At 45.6% G+C, this 17,753-nt stretch overlaps 2 protein-coding genes across 3 annotated transcripts in view; one reads left to right on the forward strand and one right to left on the reverse strand.

The window, feature by feature from the left end:
• cdh23 (cadherin-related 23) overlaps positions 1-13,497 on the forward strand; it is a 130,735-nt gene extending 117,238 nt beyond the window's left edge. Inside the window, exons 39-70 of the mRNA XM_028422897.1 lie at positions 1,385-1,606; positions 1,694-1,813; positions 1,892-2,072; positions 2,166-2,299; positions 2,457-2,666; positions 2,773-2,880; positions 3,243-3,345; positions 3,822-3,947; positions 4,021-4,224; positions 4,372-4,830; positions 4,942-5,058; positions 5,149-5,373; positions 5,458-5,627; positions 5,804-5,941; positions 6,257-6,376; positions 6,662-6,839; positions 6,936-7,147; positions 7,253-7,438; positions 7,530-7,643; positions 7,739-7,868; positions 8,112-8,375; positions 8,469-8,630; positions 9,218-9,474; positions 9,550-9,647; positions 9,736-9,856; positions 9,944-10,023; positions 10,140-10,180; positions 10,284-10,344; positions 10,810-10,939; positions 11,051-11,170; positions 11,415-11,525; positions 11,983-13,497. Coding sequence (XP_028278698.1) covers positions 1,385-1,606; positions 1,694-1,813; positions 1,892-2,072; positions 2,166-2,299; positions 2,457-2,666; positions 2,773-2,880; positions 3,243-3,345; positions 3,822-3,947; positions 4,021-4,224; positions 4,372-4,830; positions 4,942-5,058; positions 5,149-5,373; positions 5,458-5,627; positions 5,804-5,941; positions 6,257-6,376; positions 6,662-6,839; positions 6,936-7,147; positions 7,253-7,438; positions 7,530-7,643; positions 7,739-7,868; positions 8,112-8,375; positions 8,469-8,630; positions 9,218-9,474; positions 9,550-9,647; positions 9,736-9,856; positions 9,944-10,023; positions 10,140-10,180; positions 10,284-10,344; positions 10,810-10,939; positions 11,051-11,170; positions 11,415-11,525; positions 11,983-12,324 — 5,244 coding nt within the window. The 3' untranslated portion in view covers positions 12,325-13,497. The remainder of the gene's footprint in view (positions 1-1,384; positions 1,607-1,693; positions 1,814-1,891; positions 2,073-2,165; positions 2,300-2,456; positions 2,667-2,772; positions 2,881-3,242; positions 3,346-3,821; positions 3,948-4,020; positions 4,225-4,371; positions 4,831-4,941; positions 5,059-5,148; positions 5,374-5,457; positions 5,628-5,803; positions 5,942-6,256; positions 6,377-6,661; positions 6,840-6,935; positions 7,148-7,252; positions 7,439-7,529; positions 7,644-7,738; positions 7,869-8,111; positions 8,376-8,468; positions 8,631-9,217; positions 9,475-9,549; positions 9,648-9,735; positions 9,857-9,943; positions 10,024-10,139; positions 10,181-10,283; positions 10,345-10,809; positions 10,940-11,050; positions 11,171-11,414; positions 11,526-11,982) is intronic.
• Positions 13,498-13,915: 418 nt separating this feature from the next.
• eif3s6ip (eukaryotic translation initiation factor 3, subunit 6 interacting protein) lies at positions 13,916-17,706 on the reverse strand. Of its 2 annotated transcripts, XM_028423149.1 has the most exons (15): positions 17,550-17,706; positions 17,142-17,184; positions 16,787-16,997; positions 16,628-16,707; positions 16,451-16,512; positions 16,295-16,364; positions 16,139-16,212; positions 15,869-16,040; positions 15,601-15,755; positions 15,355-15,525; positions 15,099-15,232; positions 14,773-14,946; positions 14,464-14,653; positions 14,269-14,349; positions 13,916-14,141 (listed from the first exon to the last, which is right to left on the reverse strand). In XM_028423149.1, the coding sequence occupies exons 1-15, from the start codon at positions 17,568-17,570 to the stop codon at positions 14,052-14,054; spliced, it is 1,728 nt and encodes a 575-aa protein (XP_028278950.1). In that variant the 5' UTR covers positions 17,571-17,706; the 3' UTR covers positions 13,916-14,051. The 2 variants fall into 2 exon arrangements, with proteins under 2 accessions (XP_028278950.1, XP_028278951.1); XM_028423150.1 differs by lacking the exons at positions 16,628-16,707; positions 17,142-17,184; positions 17,550-17,706 and having other exon boundaries at positions 16,787-16,865.
• Positions 17,707-17,753: the final 47 nt, after the last annotated feature.

Below are 17,753 nucleotides of genomic sequence, written 5' to 3' on the forward strand. Positions count from 1 at the left end.
AAACGCAACGTGTTACGAGCAGTGAAAACGCCCCTCCTACATGTCAGTCTACACCAGCAGGGCCGGCTCTTGGTGTTGTGGTGCCCCAGACAGGATGTGGGGCCCCTTAGCCAAGTGGGTTTTTTTAGATTATAGTAATTTTACACATGTTGGTTGATGTTGATGTTGATGTTGATCCTTTACATAGCACAGAATGAGAGCCTCTCAGTGGATTATAGGGTTAAAAACTTTACTTTCACTTAATTCATCACTTCCATTACAGTTCACACACCCTTACTGCCAGTTTTCAACACACAGGGTGGTGCACACAACCATCATTTGTTTTGTGCACCTGCTTTCTGTCCTGTACAGCTGCTGTATTTACTTATTATGTAAATTAACTACACATCATCAATTTCAATTTTAAGATGATTTCTTTGTTTTTTTTTTAACCTGATCAAATATCCTTTGCAATGGAAATCAATAATATATATTCCAGATGTAGCACTTGCAGTACTTGTAAGTACCAAGTTCCAGTACTTCCTACACCACTGGCTATGATTAGGCGTGACCAAATGCCTCAGTGGCGCCCCCTAGAATGAGATCTGGATCTCAGTTTGACCTAAACACATGAAATTTTGTACAAATGTATCTCATCACAACGAGAAAAAAAGAGTGTCTTTGAGGTATCATCTAAAAAACAGGAAGCTGACCATTTTAGGGGGAAAAAAAACTCTTCCATAGAAAATAATCAATCTGAAATCTTGTTTGGTACTTATGATTGATCCCACACCTGTGTGGACACACAACATCACCTGATTCAGAGAGAAATCCTTCCTTACTAAGAACCTGTGGGGTCAATTCTTTGTGTGGCTGTGAACCCTGTTATTTGATTAGAATCTAGTTTGGCACCTCTCACCTTGCTGCCTGTGACTTTCTGCAGTCACATGCTGCCTGGCAGCCCACAAATCCACCACATGGAACATTAAGATTACGTAGAATTTGAAGAAGTGTAGCACAGCTTTAACCACCAGGATTTTACTTCAACTTTACTCAGAACATCTCAGTGGTTCCACAGATGTTTTTCTTCCACTTTACTCACATGTCATGTTTTGCTTTTTCCCCTGAGATGAGATGACAGGAATCTGAGCTTTTAGCTGCCGTGCAGCTTCGCCTTGTTGCCTCACTTACTTTTAAGATTTCACTTTTGCTCTCCTGTCCCATTTGCTTTTGGCTTTTACTGGATCTTTGCTCTCGGGTATGACAACACAGCTTTCAGTATTGGGTCAAATTTAGTCACACTTTGAGGCCCTGCTTGTTAGATACAAGCAGGGTATACAAATACACATATACATATCTGATACAATGTTAAATGTTCCCCACAACTCTTTGACTCTTAACGCAGGCCTCCACCACCATCTACGTTCGCATTGTGGATGAGAACGATAATGCCCCAGAGTTCCCAGAGGAAGAGTATGTCACAGTGCTGAGAGAGGGACCTGAGACAGTGGGTGCCACCATCGCTACGGTAACAGCCATCGACCCAGATGAGGGTCTGAACGGCACCTTGCAGTACGCCATCGTTCGTGGCAACCTGATCCAGACGTTTAACATCAACAGCATCACGGTGAGTACGAAAACTGTTGAGCTAAAAAAGGTACACATGACAGATAAAACTAACTCTGTGTGTGTGTGTGTGTGTGTGTGTATTCAGGGAAGAATCACTGCTGTGAAGGAGTTGGACTATGAGATCAGCAATGGGCACTATGCGTTGGTTGTGACAGCGACAGACCAGTGTCCCAAACCGGCTCTTCGTTTGACATCTAGCACGACAGTAATGATGCTTGTGAATTGTTGTTCATCACAGTCAGTCGGCTCTTGCTCACAAACAATTCTCCTCCTCCCTTCACAGGTGCTGGTGAACGTCTTAGACGTGAACGACGTGACACCCACTTTCCCCAGACCCTATGAGGGACCCTTTGAGGTGACTGAAGGCCAGCCTGGGCCGCGAGTCTGGACTCTTCGAGCCAGCGATGAAGACTCTGGGCTAAACGGCAAAGTGGAGTACAGCATCACGGGTGGAGATAACCAGAGTTAGTACAGATGAGTTTCTACGATGAAACTTGTTGTGATAACGATGTTGTGTTATCTCTGAGTGTGTCTTTTTGTGTGTCTCTCTCTGTCAGATGAGTTTATGGTTTCTCCAGTGGAGGGCGAGCTTCGTGTCAGGAAGGATGTAGAGCTGGACAGAGAGACCACGGCTTTCTATAACATCACTGTCACAGCCCGAGACCTGGGCAGCCCGTCTCGCAACAGCTCGGTGAGCAGCATTATGCAAGCAGACACATAGTCTCACCATATCCTCTTTGAGAAGGATCTTACACGCATCACTTCTGTATTGCCGTACCAAAAGTCCCAATCTTTCACAATTCAGAACATCTCGAATTAGGTGTTTTCTTTTTTGATGTCCTCCTCAGGTGGTGGTGGGGGTCCTTGTCTTAGACATCAACGACAACGACCCCGTCCTCCTCAACCTGCCTTTCAACACAAGCGTGAGCGAGGGCGCCGCCATACACACCTCTGTGGCCAGAGTCCAGGCGCGTGATGCGGACAGCGGGCGCAACGCGCTGCTCACTTACAACATCACTGCTGGAAACCTAGACGGAGCCTTTTACATCAATGACACAGTGAGAGAAATGGAGGCTTTAGGCCGAGAAATAAGGAAAAGTGCAGATTAAACATACTCTTTCCCTCCTCCTCCTCCTCCTCCTCCTCCTCCTCCTCCTCCCTCAGACAGGTATGGTGCAGGTGAACAGACCGTTGGACAGAGAGCGAGTGGACGAGTACAGACTCACCATCACTGTGAAAGATAACCCTGAGAACCCCCGGATTGCTCGCAGGGTAATCCCATCGTCCTGTACTCAGGAGCAAGTGTTCACATAGGCAGCCTGATGCATGCAGAGGCTTTCTTTGTCAAGGTGGAGTTCACACCCTGCCGATGTCTAATAATAATACATGCACATGAAAGAGCATCGAAACCACCTGTGCTGCTCTTGAAAAACAGACATCTGCTTAAAGTAGGCTTCTGTGGAGAAGGTGAGAAATTGTTCTGCAAGTGCTGCAAACAGGTTAACCAGAAAGCCTCTGAACGCAGCTCGTTGCCTTTACACAGCAGTCTGTTCTTTCTGAGAGTACTCCAGTGTGTTTAAGGAATGTTTTTTTCTTCTTTTCTCTTGTAATTGCCCCTTTACTCATCTCTCCAGGATTCAGACCTCTTAGTAATCACCATTTTGGATGAGAATGACAACAGGCCTGTATTCACCAGGACCAGCTACAGGGCAGAGATCATTGAGAACTCTGCAGCAGGTAGCCTCCAAGCTCTTGTGTCACATGTAATTTGTCTACCTTTCTCTTTCCCTCTGAGTGTGGCAGGCAGAGAGCATTGAGTCAAAACAGCCATCTGCTGTCTGCCTGTAACACCTTCTCACCCACTTCCTGATGCTGTTTACACGCTGTTCATGTGAAGGTTTTTCACTTTGTAAGCTGAGAGATACAAGGACTTGAATTGACTTCAGATCCATAAAAAATATATATTTGTTCACAACATGGATTAATCTGCAACCGCACAGTCACTGAAGATGTGGAGTCTGACTGTTAAAGCATCACTGTCTCTTGGCATAATCAATAAAGCAGCAAAGACTGTTCCAGTCAAATTCACTTGGTAATTGGCAGGAGACACCAGAGGCTGGCTGGCTGTGTGAAATGTTGTTATTTGGAGCTATAACATCAGTACTGTGAGGATTACATCTCTCCCTGTTGTTGTGTGTGTCCGTCTCCTTTAGGCAGCACTGTAACTGTTTTAAACGGGCCTGTTCTGGCTGAGGATAGAGACATTGGACCCAATGCTGTGGTGAGGTATCGCCTTCTGGGAGCGAGGGTGGACCTCTTTACCGTGGACACTAACACTGGTAACTATCCAGCAAGTAAACAGAGATTATGAATAAATAAACCAGAATACAAATTCTTTGCGTCTGCTTCCAGGCGTGATCCTGGTGCGACAGGGAGCGAGGTTGGATCGCGAAGCATTTCAAGATCCTCGTGTAGAACTGTTTCTAGTTGGGGAGGACATAGGAGGCTTGAACAGCAGCGTCCCCCTCACAGTTACCATCCTGGACCAGAATGACAACCCTCCTGTCTTCAGCCCATCTAGTTTCAGCGTTCGGCTTCCTGAAAACAGCCCCACAGGTGCTAGTATTGACTTGTGCTTTTGATTTGTGTTAATGAGGGGCCTGGGAGGAGTGTGACTTACATATTAAGACAGAAAAACACACCTGCAGGTCACAAATGTGTGTGTGCACGCCTCTCTCCACTCATCACTTGTGCCTCCTTCAGGTGTTGTGGTGACTCAGCTGTCTGCGACCGATGCCGACTCTGGCTCTAATGGCTGGCTGATGTACCGCTTGGAAAGCGGAGCTCAGGACCGCTTTGTGGTGGACCCGCTCTCTGGCGCCGTTTCAGTGGGCAACACCACGCTGGACAGAGAAGAGCGGAGTTCTTATCGCCTCGTTGTCATGGCGACCGACCGCGGCACACCCCCTTTGTCAGGCACAGCTACGTTGACTGTTATCCTGGATGATGTCAACGATTCACGGCCACGTTTTTTACAGCCTATAACCATGATCAATGTCAATGAGTCCACTCCGCCTGGTGTGGTTGTTGCTACGCTGACTGCCGAGGACCCCGATCTGCAGCCACGCCTGGAGTATTACATCATTTCAGTAGAAGCAAGGGATGATGGGAACAACCCAGTGGATGGCCTGCAGGAGTCCTTTGGCATTGATTTACACACTGGTGAGATCAACGGCTTAGATTCAGATCTAAGATGTGTTGTTTTGATTGATCAGAGTGGATTTCCATTGTCATAAAAAATGATTTTTCAGATGTGATTTGGTGAATTTTCAGGCGCTGTGTTTGTCCGGAACCCACTCAACAGAGAGCAGGTGGCGACATTTGAAATTATTGTGTCCGTCCATGACAATGCCAGCGAGGTTATTGACAAGTCAGGCAGTGTCCCCAATGGTAAGACCGTTTTTTAAACCTGACCTCTAATTCATAAAATCACAATTAACCCTTGATTCATATCCGTAATCATGACCCTCTGCTCTATAGCGAGATTAACGATCAACGTGTTGGATGTAAATGACAATCCCCCTCGTTTCCGGCCGTTTGGAGTCTCCAACTTCACTGAGAAGATTTTAGAAGGGGCTCAGCCCGGCACAACTCTGCTGTCAGTGTCGGCTGTTGACCCGGATAAAGGTCCTAATGGTCAGGTCACCTACCAGCTGCTGCACCTGCCTAGGGGGGGATATGTTAGACTGGAGGACCCTTCCATCGGTATGAGCTGCTGTCACTGATTTATTGTGGTGAGACAACCTTAACATGTTGACTAGAGGAATCCCAACTACTGATATTTTTCAGGTAAGATTGTAGCCAACCAGACGGTGGATTTTGAGCAGGTACAATGGCTGAATTTCACGATCCAGGCTCAGGACCACGGCACTCCTCCCAGGATAGCTGAGCTGCCAGTATATCTGCGCATAGTGGATGTGAATGACAACAACCCTGTCTTTCGACAACCCTCCTATCAGGTACTGGACACAGGGCTAACACTTCAAACCATCTCAGTAGCTAAATAGGATTAGCTCAGCTCAACTCAGAACATGATTGACAGCCTCCAGAATATTGTGTATTATCAAAACCATAATAATATCATGTATATTTGTTGCACTGTCCTTGATGAAGGTGTGTTTTTTCTCCTTTGTAGGAGCCTGTGTTTGAGAACGTGAACTTGGGCACCACCGTCATTCGTGTCAGTGCCACAGATGCTGATTCTGGCCTCTTTGCTGTCATCGAGTACAGCCTGGTAGACGGGGAGGGAAAATTTAGCATCAAACCATCCACTGTGAGTTAACACACAGTCATCATCAGCTGACATGAATGTGACTCCCCTCTTCTTCCAGAGAAGTTCCAACCCAAGACAGTCACAACCTCTGGAGCTGTACTGTCCGCCTGCTGTGTTTTCTCTCCTGGCAGGCATCATCCTGCGTGGAAATGAAAGTTTAAACAAGCATTTTGACCGTCTCAGAGACAATCTACATATGTGACCTCCAGGCTCCATTTCTGTCATAAACACACTGGAATAAATGTCTTAATACAGCCGCCACTCCCAGTCTGTACTTGCACTTCCTTCCTAATCATTCCATCTCCTCTGTGGCAGGGTGAGATCTACATCCTCTCCCCTCTGGACAGAGAGACAAAGGACCACTACACTTTAACAGCCGTCGCCCGTGACAACCCCGGCGGCAGCCCCAACAACAGACGAGAGAATTCTGTCCAGGTGGAAATCATCATAACGATGTCTTAGATTTATTTTTAGATAAAAATTAGGATGACAGTGAACAGTCTCCCAAACCGAAGAGCGGCGTGTTCACCCCCAGCTTTCAGTCACAATCTATAAATAATTCTTTTTGGTGAATCTGTAAATTATTAAACTCACAATTAATTATTTATTGACTGACAAAGTTTGAAGTGTTAGACAATCTTGGCAGATATTATTTTCCATGCTGTACTTTATCTTTTATCTGATGCAACCCTTCCTGGAACATACCTTTGTGTCTGGCAGGTCCTGATCACGGTGCTCGACATCAACGATTATCGGCCCAGATTTACAGAGCGAGTGTACAACACAAGTGTGTTTGAGAATGAACCCAGCTTTACGTCTGTGATAACCGTGAAGGCTACTGACCTGGACGAAGGAGAGAATGGTGTAGTACTGTATACCATGCTGGGTCCCCGTTCAGGTATGAATATACTGATGAAGGTGCTATAAATATGCACATGTAATTCTTTACTTATGTGATGCTTCATCTTCGGTTTTTCTCTTTTTGGGTCTATAGATGCGTTCTCCTTGGATCCAAACACAGGACTGGTGCGGTCTCGGCGTCTCCTTCAGTCTACGGAACGTTTCAACTTCACAGTGGTGGCGACGGACCAGGGACGTCCTCCTCTCTGGGGCACGGCAGACCTGATCATCACTGTCATAGATGTCAATGATAACAGACCTGTGTTTATCAGGCCAGCCAATGGAACCATCATCCATATTTTAGAGGTAGCCGCATCCCTCTAACATGATTACCACTGTGTGCATGTGTGTTGAAGGAAACTTTGTAGTTCCCTCCACACAAGCAGCTCTCAGCTGCCGCTCTCTTTGCAGGAGCAGCCCCCGGGCTTGCCGGTGTATGAAGTGTACGCGACAGACTCTGACGAGGGGGTGAATGGAGAAGTCCGCTATGCCTTCTTGCAGTCCGGAGGAGACTGGCAGAACTTCAACATCGATGCTGTGTCTGGAGTCATCACCACCACTGTGAAACTGGACCGGGAGAAGCAGGCCCTCTACAGCGTGAGTCAGCTGTGTGTGTGTGTGTTCAGTTAAAATAACTGAGCGCACAGACATATGTGTGTGTCTAATCATGTGGAAATGACTCCTTCAGCTCATCATTGTGGCCCGTGACATGGGCCAGCCAGTGCCTTATGAGACCACAAAGCCTCTGCAGGTGGCGCTGTTGGACATTGACGATAATGAACCTGTCTTCCTCAAACCACCGGTGAGTATGAAGAATGTGGTTTTGTGTATGTACAGTAAGAGCTACTGCTGATCTGTTTGCATGTTTTCCTGTGTGTGTGTGTGTGTAACCCTCAGCGTGGCAGTGTGCCTTACCAGACGCTGACAGTGCCTGAGCACTCCCCTCCTGGTACTGCGGTGGGGAACGTAACCAGAGCTGTGGACGCTGATGAGGGCGCCAATGCCATCGTCTACTATTTTATTGCAGGTGATAACACTCACAGCCACATTCTGTGTGATTTTACTGCTCAGGATAAAGTTATTGTTTATATGTATGCACTCAAGAAGAGAGGATTTGTCTTCTAATGCTTTTTGTGTCCATTGTGTTGTCACATGAAAGGTCTCGTGCTTTAAACACTTAGGAATTATGAAGACATTTCAATAGCTCCATCTGTCTCTCTCCTTTATTTAAAGCTGATTTCTTCTGTGTTTGATGTCACTCTTCCTGTAGGGGGAAACAGCAATGGAAAGTTTGGCTTGAGTTTAGATGGAGAGCTGAGATTGTACAAAGATCTGGACCGGGAAGAGATTCCAGCCTACACCATCATTGTCAAGGCTTCCAGCAACAGGAGCTGGACTCCACCCAGGGGTCAGAGGGCATTGCAGGCCAGAGCCCTGGACCCAGCTCGTGATCCCAGCCTGCTGGAGGTCCGCATAGAACTAGAAGACATCAATGACCAGACGCCGCGCTTCCTGAAGTCAGAGTACACTGCAGGTGATGCGTGCTCTTACATGTACAGTGTGTGTGTGTTTGTGTGTGTCAGTCTGTTTAAATGCAACTTCCCTTCACTTCACTTTCTTGTTTCAGGAGTTGCAGCCAATGCCAAAGTGGGCTCAGAGCTAATCAGAGTGGTGGCCATAGACAATGACATTGGCAACAACAGCGTGGTTCAGTACCATATTGTTACAATCCGCTACTTCCAGTCTCAGAGTAATGGCAGCGAGGATGCTGGCAACATCTTCACCATCGGTGAGTTTCCTTATAACATGCAATTTCCCCATTGTGGGACTAATAAAGGTTTCTTAATCTTATAATACCTTCTTAAACATCGAATTGTGTCTTTGGGTACTTAGCACGCCGTCCACTATGACACACTGTGAGATCTTAAACTAAATTAGAATTGTGTTTGTGCAGATTTTCATACTGTCCACATTTCACAACAGCAGGAAGAAGAAGTGGTTCTCACAGAAATAAGTAGTAGGAACTGCCTAAATAGACAATAGTGTATGTTTTCAGGCTGCACTGGGTGCCTGCACAGGCTGTATGAGATAAATAAGGATATTTTTGAAGCTAAAATCTTGCATAATAGCTTCCTTTTAACAGATAGCAGCTGAGGCCTTCAGCATGACTCAGGTCACACACTTTGTGACATGTAGCTGCTTCTCCTTTTTTGTTTATTATTCTTGTTCTGCCAGACAGGGACATTTTCCCTCATAAAATGTCTATTTTCAGACCTTCTCCACATGCTTGCTAATGAATTTACGTAAAGTAGAGGGTGCCACATTGCACCAGATGGCTTTGATTTAATCCCACGTTCTGTCCCGTGACGTCCACAGGTTTGACAGACGGAATCATCCGCACCTACGACCTCTTCACTGCCTACGATCCAGGCTACTTCCAGCTGGAGATTTTGGCGTGCGATTACGCCGGACACAGCACGACCACAAACGTCAACATCTACATTCTCCGGGACGACCAGAGGGTCAAGATAGTCTTTAATGAGATACCTGATTTGGTTAGAGAAAACCAGGAGGATTTCATCAACCTGTTGTCCAACATCACCGGTGCCATTGTCAACTTAGATGACATACAGGTCAGGCTTTAAATGGTTTTACTCGGCTTTTGTATCTGTGTCTGTCTGACATCTTTGAGTCTCTCTTCTATCTAGTTTCATGTAGACAAGAAGGGCAGGGTGAGCTATGCTCAGACTGACATGCTCATCCACGTCGTCAACAATATGACCAACACCATCCTCGATGTTGAAAGGTTAATTAATAAACTACTCACAAAGCCTGTGCATATTTAAGCCATTGTTTATATCTCTCATACTGTTTGTGTGTTTCATGTGTTGCAGGGTAATCCAGATGATCGATGAGAACATGGAGCAGCTGAGAAACCTGTTCAGGAAATACAATGTCGTCGACGTTCAGCCTGCTATTGGTGACAAACTGCCTGACGACATCTCCACGCTGCAGGTCTGCACAGCCGAGGCCGCCTGAAGCCCACAGACTGCTTTCACATTTCGTTTCAGCTTTTTTTTTTTTTATGTCTCTCTTTCACAGCTGGTCATCATCATCCTGGCTGTGCTGCTGTGCTTGGCAGGAATTTTGTTTGTCACGATGAACTGGCACTATCGCAGAGTGTAAGAAATGTTCTCCAGATTTACTTTGGCGACATTTTATTTTGAAAGTGTGCTCAGTCACTGAAGCCATCAACACATATTTCTCTTCTTACAACATGTCTTCTGCTGCTTTGCAGACATCAGAGGAAGCTGAAGGCAATCGTTGCAGGATCGACAGGTGAGGCGTGGCTTTGCTGATGCGACGGCCCCTCCAGCTGTTCAGCAGGATGTGGTTTTCTGTCTGCTCATATACAATATCAAATCTTTCCTCTGCCATACAGGAAACCAGGGTCTGATGGATATCCTGGACATGCCCAACACTAACAAGTACTCTTTTGAGGGGTGAGATAGCAGCTTCGTTTTTACATCTCAGTGCCACATAGTGTATAAAAAAGCTAAACATTCTGCACACCTCAGCACAACCAGGAAGCCACGTTTGACTCACTGGCAACAAGCAGTCACGTACATTCAGCAAGTGTCTGATCTGCAGGCTCTCTACAGCTGATCTGAAAGCAGAGAGGCTGTAAAACTGAAAATCAAATAAACACATGGACTTTTAGTTCCTTTTAGTATTTCTCAAATCAATAATCAGAAATTCAACTTCATGGTTAATTTGCGCAAAGGCACGTTTGAGTTCCCTTTAATTTGAGCCATAATTGTGCAGGATTTCAGTGAACTACGAGCCCACACTGACGAAAACAGAACAAACATTCTACGAATTGCTTTGCTTTCTAAGGTTTAAAGTGAAAAACATTGTGTGTTTCTTCATGCTTCTACTATGTGAGTGTAATATGTTTGCCTCTTCAGTGCGAATCCAGTGTGGTTGGACCCATTCTGCCGGAACTTGGAGCTGGCTGCTCAGGCCAACCACGAGGACGACCTGCCCGAGAACCTGAGTGAGATAACCGACCTGTGGAACAGCCCTGCGCGCACTCACGTCAGTACCAAGCTGAGCTTTATTTGACTGTTAGGACTGTGACACACTGAGTTCAGAGGTGAAGCTGCTGCGGTGCCTCCACTCTGTCTGAATCGTGTTTCTTTCTCACAGGGCACGTTTGGTCGGGAACCTCAGGCGAAGCCTGATGATGATCGTTACTTAAGAGCAGCCATCCAGGAGTATGACAACATAGCTAAGCTGGGCCAGATAATGAGGGAGGGGCCTATCAAGGTGAGACACCTGCAGGACACACACACACACACGTCCAATTTGTCATTGTTCACAAAACGCAGTGGAGGACAAGGTCAGAAGACAGAAACTAAGACCTCCTGTCTGTCCTGAGGAGGAAACCTGTAGAGAACAAGCGCCTCATTCATGGGGGGCTACCCCTTCCTGCTGTGGGTTCTGTCACAGTGAAGTGTGTAAGGTGGATGATGCTGTAGACTCTATTTGATCCTAACTGCCATCCTGTCAGGGTTCCCTGCTGAAGGTGGTCCTGGACGACTACCTGAGGCTGAAAAAACTCTTTGCAGCACGTCTTGTCACCGTGTCCACCGGAGAAGGGGATCACTCATCAGTCACTGAGGTGGGCTCGGAATAAAACGATGGTCTCTGCTGCTGCTGCTGCTCCTCCTGTCTGCCTCTGCTGGAGAGTGATCCTGCGTTCTTTTGATTTCTCTTTTTGACATCCTGTTGGCCGCTCTGACGCGAAACCTTCTCACCACTTCTGCTTTCTTTGTTACATTGAACCAGACTTTGGGTCAAATAGAGTTTGCACTCAGGTTTCACATGTTCAGTTCTGCTGGCAATGATGACGTACACATATGATGATATTGTTGGAGTGTTGCCTGCATTTTGTGCCATCCTCCCTAAAAAGGTGTGAAGATTTTTGCCTCTATTTAAACCAGGTCTGGTGTAACATCTCTGCTGATCTGTCTTTACTTCTAGATACACTGACTTCTTTCCTAAGCTTCCCTAAAATCTAGTTTTCTTTTCTTTAATTAAAGCTCTGTTTTCTCTCTTCTTCTGTCCTCCTTCAACAGCTGATCCAGAGTGACCTGGATGATGATGAGGATGAGCACCTAGGCATGGGTGGAGGCCGTGGTACTCTGCGCTTTAAACACAAGCTTCCTGTGGAGCTGAAGGGGCCTGAAGGAGTGCACGTGGTCCACGGCAGCACCGGCACCCTCCTGACCTCTGACCTCAACAGCCTGCCGGAGGACGACCAGCGGGCTCTGGCTCGTTCTCTGGAGGCACTGAATGCTGACGGGGGGCTGTATTCTGAGCGTAACGCCCGCACAGAGTCAGCCAAATCCACCCCCATGCACCGCCACAAGGACGGGGACACCCTGTCTGAGAGCCCTCTGGAGATCACAGAGTTATGACTAGCCGAGGCCTCGCTGGTCTGAGCGCAACCATGACTCGTGTGTGTCCTTGTACCTCCACACCACCACCCTGATAAGGTTGGGACTGGAGGAGGAGTGTGTGTAGTCTAGGGAACCTCATCAGCCAACCTCAGTGCATCCACGGGACACCCTGCAAGTGGACTTACTCACTGCTGGGTTGGGTTGATTGGATTATGTTAAAGATGGTCGTACATTTGGTGCTTTAAAGGAAAGGTTTATTTAAACAATGAGCGAGGAAACTAGTGTCATTGACCTTCATCCAAAGAGCTGAGTGGAAAAGAGGGCCTGAGCTTTCCTGTAGGAGAAGCCTGTGGAACTGTGACCTTAAAATCGTCAAAAGGTGCCTCATTCTCATCCTTTTTGAAGTCATGCCTGGACTGCAGACACTCACACAAACACAAATACACACACCAAAAAAAAAAAATTAAGTTACACACTCAGACCAGCGGATGGCCATCAAAGGGACACTGAGAAAACGACAATTCAGTTTAGTCTGTTTTTCTTTTTTTGCAAGATGCAAAGGATGTTAAAGGATGAAGGACTTTTCTTTTTTAGATGGTTTTATTGTCAGGAAATTACTGATGAACATTTGATGCAGAAGAACGATTATCATTATGATTATAGAGTGGAGTTTTCCCCTGACACTGACAGGAGGAGGCATCTTGCTGCTCTTGTAGTTTGAAAGAACTCACAAAACAGGGCAACAAGTGAACATTCAGACCCCGAAGAGTCCTGCTGTCCATCGTCGGTGTGACTGTCAGCCATACACTGCAAGACTTCTCCAGGTCTGAAAACAATGTATGCTGTGTGGACTGACTGGAGCTACAGGATGGGAAAAAAGAATCTTTTATGATAAATTTGATATTAAAGGCATTTAAACAAAGCCTTAGTAAAAGACTTATAAATGGAAAAACATGAATTATGAGATTTTTATAGACTTAAAGATGGCATTGTGCCCACAGACTTTACACTGCCACCTGAGGGAGTAAAAGTCATGCTCAAAATGAGCATCATTTGCTTTATTTTTTTATTTTCTAGAAAATGTGATGAAATTAAAAGATATTTTTGAAGAAAAATGCTGGCTTACCAAAATAGGTAGGAATAATTTTGGATGTTTGGAGTATGTGTATATTGTGCTATGGTGACACGACGCTGTTTCTGATTGAGTGGTGTGTTCTGAAAAATTGTTTTTTTTTTAATATTTCCATTTTTGTAAGTTTTTATTTGTCATTATTGTCACCAGCCCCGCAATCTGTGTTGGGAAATGTTGTGGGATGATCTGTGGTAATTAAAGAAATATGCAACAGCCTCCGAGCTCGGTCCTGGTGATGATGAGAGGAACAACGAGAAGTCTGAGGAACTTTAATGGCCTATGACAGCTTAATTTCTTTTGCACTTGCTGCATAGACATAAGCATACCAGGCAATTCAAGATTTTAACCTAAAGGATACTGAAACCTGTAAAAGAATCACAAGTTCAGCCTCTGGGCCAGTGTGAGGGCTTGTTAATTCTGCCCTCTAGTGGTCGTTAAGATTAAGCTCTTTCCAGGCAATAAAAAAAAAACAAGTAGTTTCTTTTTAGCACAGCACTTCATCCTTTTATTGTTCAGGGTTACATAGAAAGGTTCTCAGCAATAATTGTCAAAAACTTAAAGCCGACCCAAGCGACACCATCGCTGCGGTCCACTCCACGGCTGCTCGTCAGACTCATCGGCCTGTAGCTGCTCCTGTTGTTGTTGTTGTTGTTGTTGTTGTAGTGGTGCTAGCGGCTGGCATCTTCTTCAGTGTCCTGTTCAGCTACAGTGAAACAGCAGAATGTTTACTCACACGTGTTGTAACTACATAGCAAAAGGCTTTTTTTCTTATCTCTTAAAAGTATACAAACTATCCATCATTTTCAAAGGCCTGAATCATCCTTACTCACCTCCTCAAACTTGTGGATCTGTCTGATGAAAAAGTCTCCATACCGACGAGCAACCTTGGTGTCGGCAATGTGGATCATGTCCTGTGGGAGGAAATGGTCATTAAATACAGTAACATATTCTCACAGCTTTATTTCCCTGCCTAATGTTATCTACACCGTATATGATCATTCAGCCTGTTGATTAAACAGACCTACCTTGTCAATGTAAAAATCGACCTCAGAGGCAGACTGGAATTCTCCATCCAGCGCAGAGATGCCGCTGGTCCACACCAGGTTCTTCATCTTGTGCTTGAAGACAAGCAGCTGAATACGGAACTCCTGCTCCGTCATGTCCAGGAATCCTGCCAGCTTGGCGACTGGCATGGTGGTGTACAGCTTCAAGAAGCTGAAACAGCCACAAACAGTGACTTCAATGATGTGTATAGATTCACAGACATCAAATAAATAATGTAAAATTACATTTCCTACACAGCAGCATTGAGATGATGAGTTAGTTTGCTCTACCTTCGGATGGTGGAGAGCTGAGCCTGCTGCTGCACCTCCTCAGCGAAGACCTTCAGCTGCTGCTGGAAAGGTTCTTTGTGGTAGTTGGGGTGGACGTTGTCGTAGTTTGGCACCACTGGTGACAAAAACTTGGGACAGGCGAAGCTGAACAGCTCCTCAAACACCTGCAGATCTCTGAGATGAAAAAGGGGAGTATTATTATTTCAGAATCAGAAAACGCCTGTCCGGCTGATATACAAGAGTCTACGCAGACAAAACAAGGTAATACTAAGAGATAAATGCTGCCCTACGGTTGATACACAGAGAGTGGCGAGTTTCTAGCCTACCCTTTCTGCATACGCAGCATCTTGTCTCCATACTTCTCCCGCAGCTGGGTGTGGATGCTCTCATCAATACGCATCGGGTACATGGTGAGAGCGATTGCCAGCAGGCCGTGCATCTGCTCGTTCTGTTTATTGATCTGGAGAAACATACAACGATAGTAAGAATGACGACAGTTTGATTATTTCTGAGGGTTATTTTAAAGTGAAGATAATATATATGACTGTGATTGCCGAGAGAATCCATACGACTTTCACTGACCATCTCATATTTATATGTCGACCTCTGGAACATGTTTCTCGTCCTCTGGATGTAGAGCAGGATGTTGGCAAAGACTCGAATAGCGTCCTGATAGCGCCTCATCATCAGGTAGGCAAAACCCACGTAGTAATAGGTGGTGATCTGGCACTCTGGCACACGAGAGTACATACTCTGGAAGAAAGGAAACCCAAGGTGTGGACAACAGTAGGGACTAAAGAATAACAAGGAAGCAGGATAATGCCTTACCTTTTTGTTGAGTTCGATGTTCTCCAGGACTTTGATGGCCTGGTAATAATCACCAAGCAGAGAGTGAAGCCTGAGGAGTCCAACCAAGCTGAAGTAGCCCAGCATCTTGTACAGGGAGTGACGCCCATATTCTCCAGCCACACTCTCTGGATCACCTGCATCACACCAACAGATAATGTGTATCACTAAGCCGAGTAGTCTTCAAGCTGACTTGTAGAAATAAATAACTGTGTTCTCCCTTCTAGGTCTACAAAACCGTTTTCCTTACCTCCACTGGTGTAGACTTCAAGCTGACGGTTGATGTTACTCTTGTCCACCAGGGAGTGGAGGACGTTGAGGACGCTGTGGACGTTCCAGATCTTAGGGTTGTTCCTCAGGAACTCGATTTCCTCCTCTGACTTTTTGGCCGTCTTACAGCGGTACTGACTGAAGGACTGGAACTGCAGAGGGAGAAGCGAGTCATTCTCACATCAGTGTTATGGTCAGTGGATAGGAATTCAACATCACTTGTACGATCTGGGGGAACAATGTATTGTACCTGGTAGATGAACTCATCGATGATGTCCCAGAGCCACTGGTTTGGCAGCTCCAACGGAGCAGGACCATCAGCATCTGTTTACAGTAGCAAACGTTCTCATGTGCCATCACTTATTATACAGATGAAGAACAAGTTTAAAGAAAAGATTTCACTTACTGAGAATGTAGTTGAAGAGGTTGCAGTAATTGTAGTACGACTCAAACCTCTGGTCCAAAGTTGGTCCGCCCTGGTTCACAGAAAAACAGAATTAACCAAAATTCTAAACAAAAACAAATACCAACACAGAGACTGACGGAAAGACGAGTTACTTACGCTGACTTTAGCATAGATGTGTCTGTAATAAAGTTCCTTATAGAGGATGAGGAACACAGCATCTGCATAAACACATGAGTCCAATTAATATATCTCTAAAAGCACCTTTTAAACTACAATATCTATCAGCATTCAATATAATCTCATAATAATTTAAACAGGTGATAGACGACTCACCGTTGCCAACGAGGGATGCGATGGCCTCGGCCTCTGGCCAGGGAGAGGTCTTGAAGAAACGGTCCGTCAACTTGTTCCAGCTTAACGAGAAGGTAAGATACTCAATGCACACACAAAGCAAAGTGACACAGAGCTTTATACACAGAGAGCAGAGCTCACCTGTTTTCATAGACATCCTGGATCTCATAGATCTTCTGCTCAATACTCTCACTGGAGACACGGTTGGACTGCAGCTCATAAACCTTCTGGTCAATCAGGTCAGAGATGGTTTTATGGAAATACTGCAGGAAGTTCTTGATCACCTCTGGGATGACGTGGTAGGTCTGCTGCTCATACTGCCTCTCATAGGCCAGGTCTGCTTTAGGGTCACCTGCAAGAGGATGGGAGGATGAGAAGGCACGTTTAACACAGCGCTGTAACGACTACACTCCTAGTGGTAGCATTCTTCATTGAAAACGATTTTTTACGTAAAATCTTATCTTAAACAATTTAATAGAAAAACCAGAGTACCAACCAGTGTGCAGGTCGTAATCGTTTGAATAGGCGTAAGGATCGTACTGTGATGATGAACAGGAGAAGAAATTAGACATTTGTAACTGATGCACAGTTAACATCTGTCAAACAGGCAGTCATCGCTAGTTATCTTTCTTTGCAAGCAACGTTATCTCTGCTTTATATGAATTTACGGGACACTCAAAGACGTTAAATTTTCATGTAGCAGTAAATTCTCAACAGAAACGAGACCACAATAATATCCTCTTGTATTATGCTAGCTCATCACAAGCTAATGTTGCACTGGTTACCGGGTGGCGTAAAGCTAGCTAAATAGCTAACTAGCCTATCGGCTACCGCTAAGTAGCGAATCAGTGTTATTATATTGATTGAGTTCGAATATCTGAAAGAAAGGGTTGGGTGTACTGACTTCTTCCTCTTCGTGGTACATGATGTCAGACAATAATCCAAGCTCGTCCGATAATGGAGTGAAAAAGGTAAAAATGTGTGCCCGGCTAAACCACGCAGCTGGGGCTGGAGACGAAAGGAAACGGAAGGAAGGAGCTGTGACGTACACGTGTGTGAAACGCAACGTTATCCGAGCATTGTGGGAAATTGAGTTTATTTGACGCGT

Source organism: Parambassis ranga, chromosome 15, assembly GCF_900634625.1.
Source record: "Parambassis ranga chromosome 15, fParRan2.1, whole genome shotgun sequence".
In the NCBI taxonomy this organism is placed as follows: domain Eukaryota; kingdom Metazoa; phylum Chordata; class Actinopteri; family Ambassidae; genus Parambassis; species Parambassis ranga.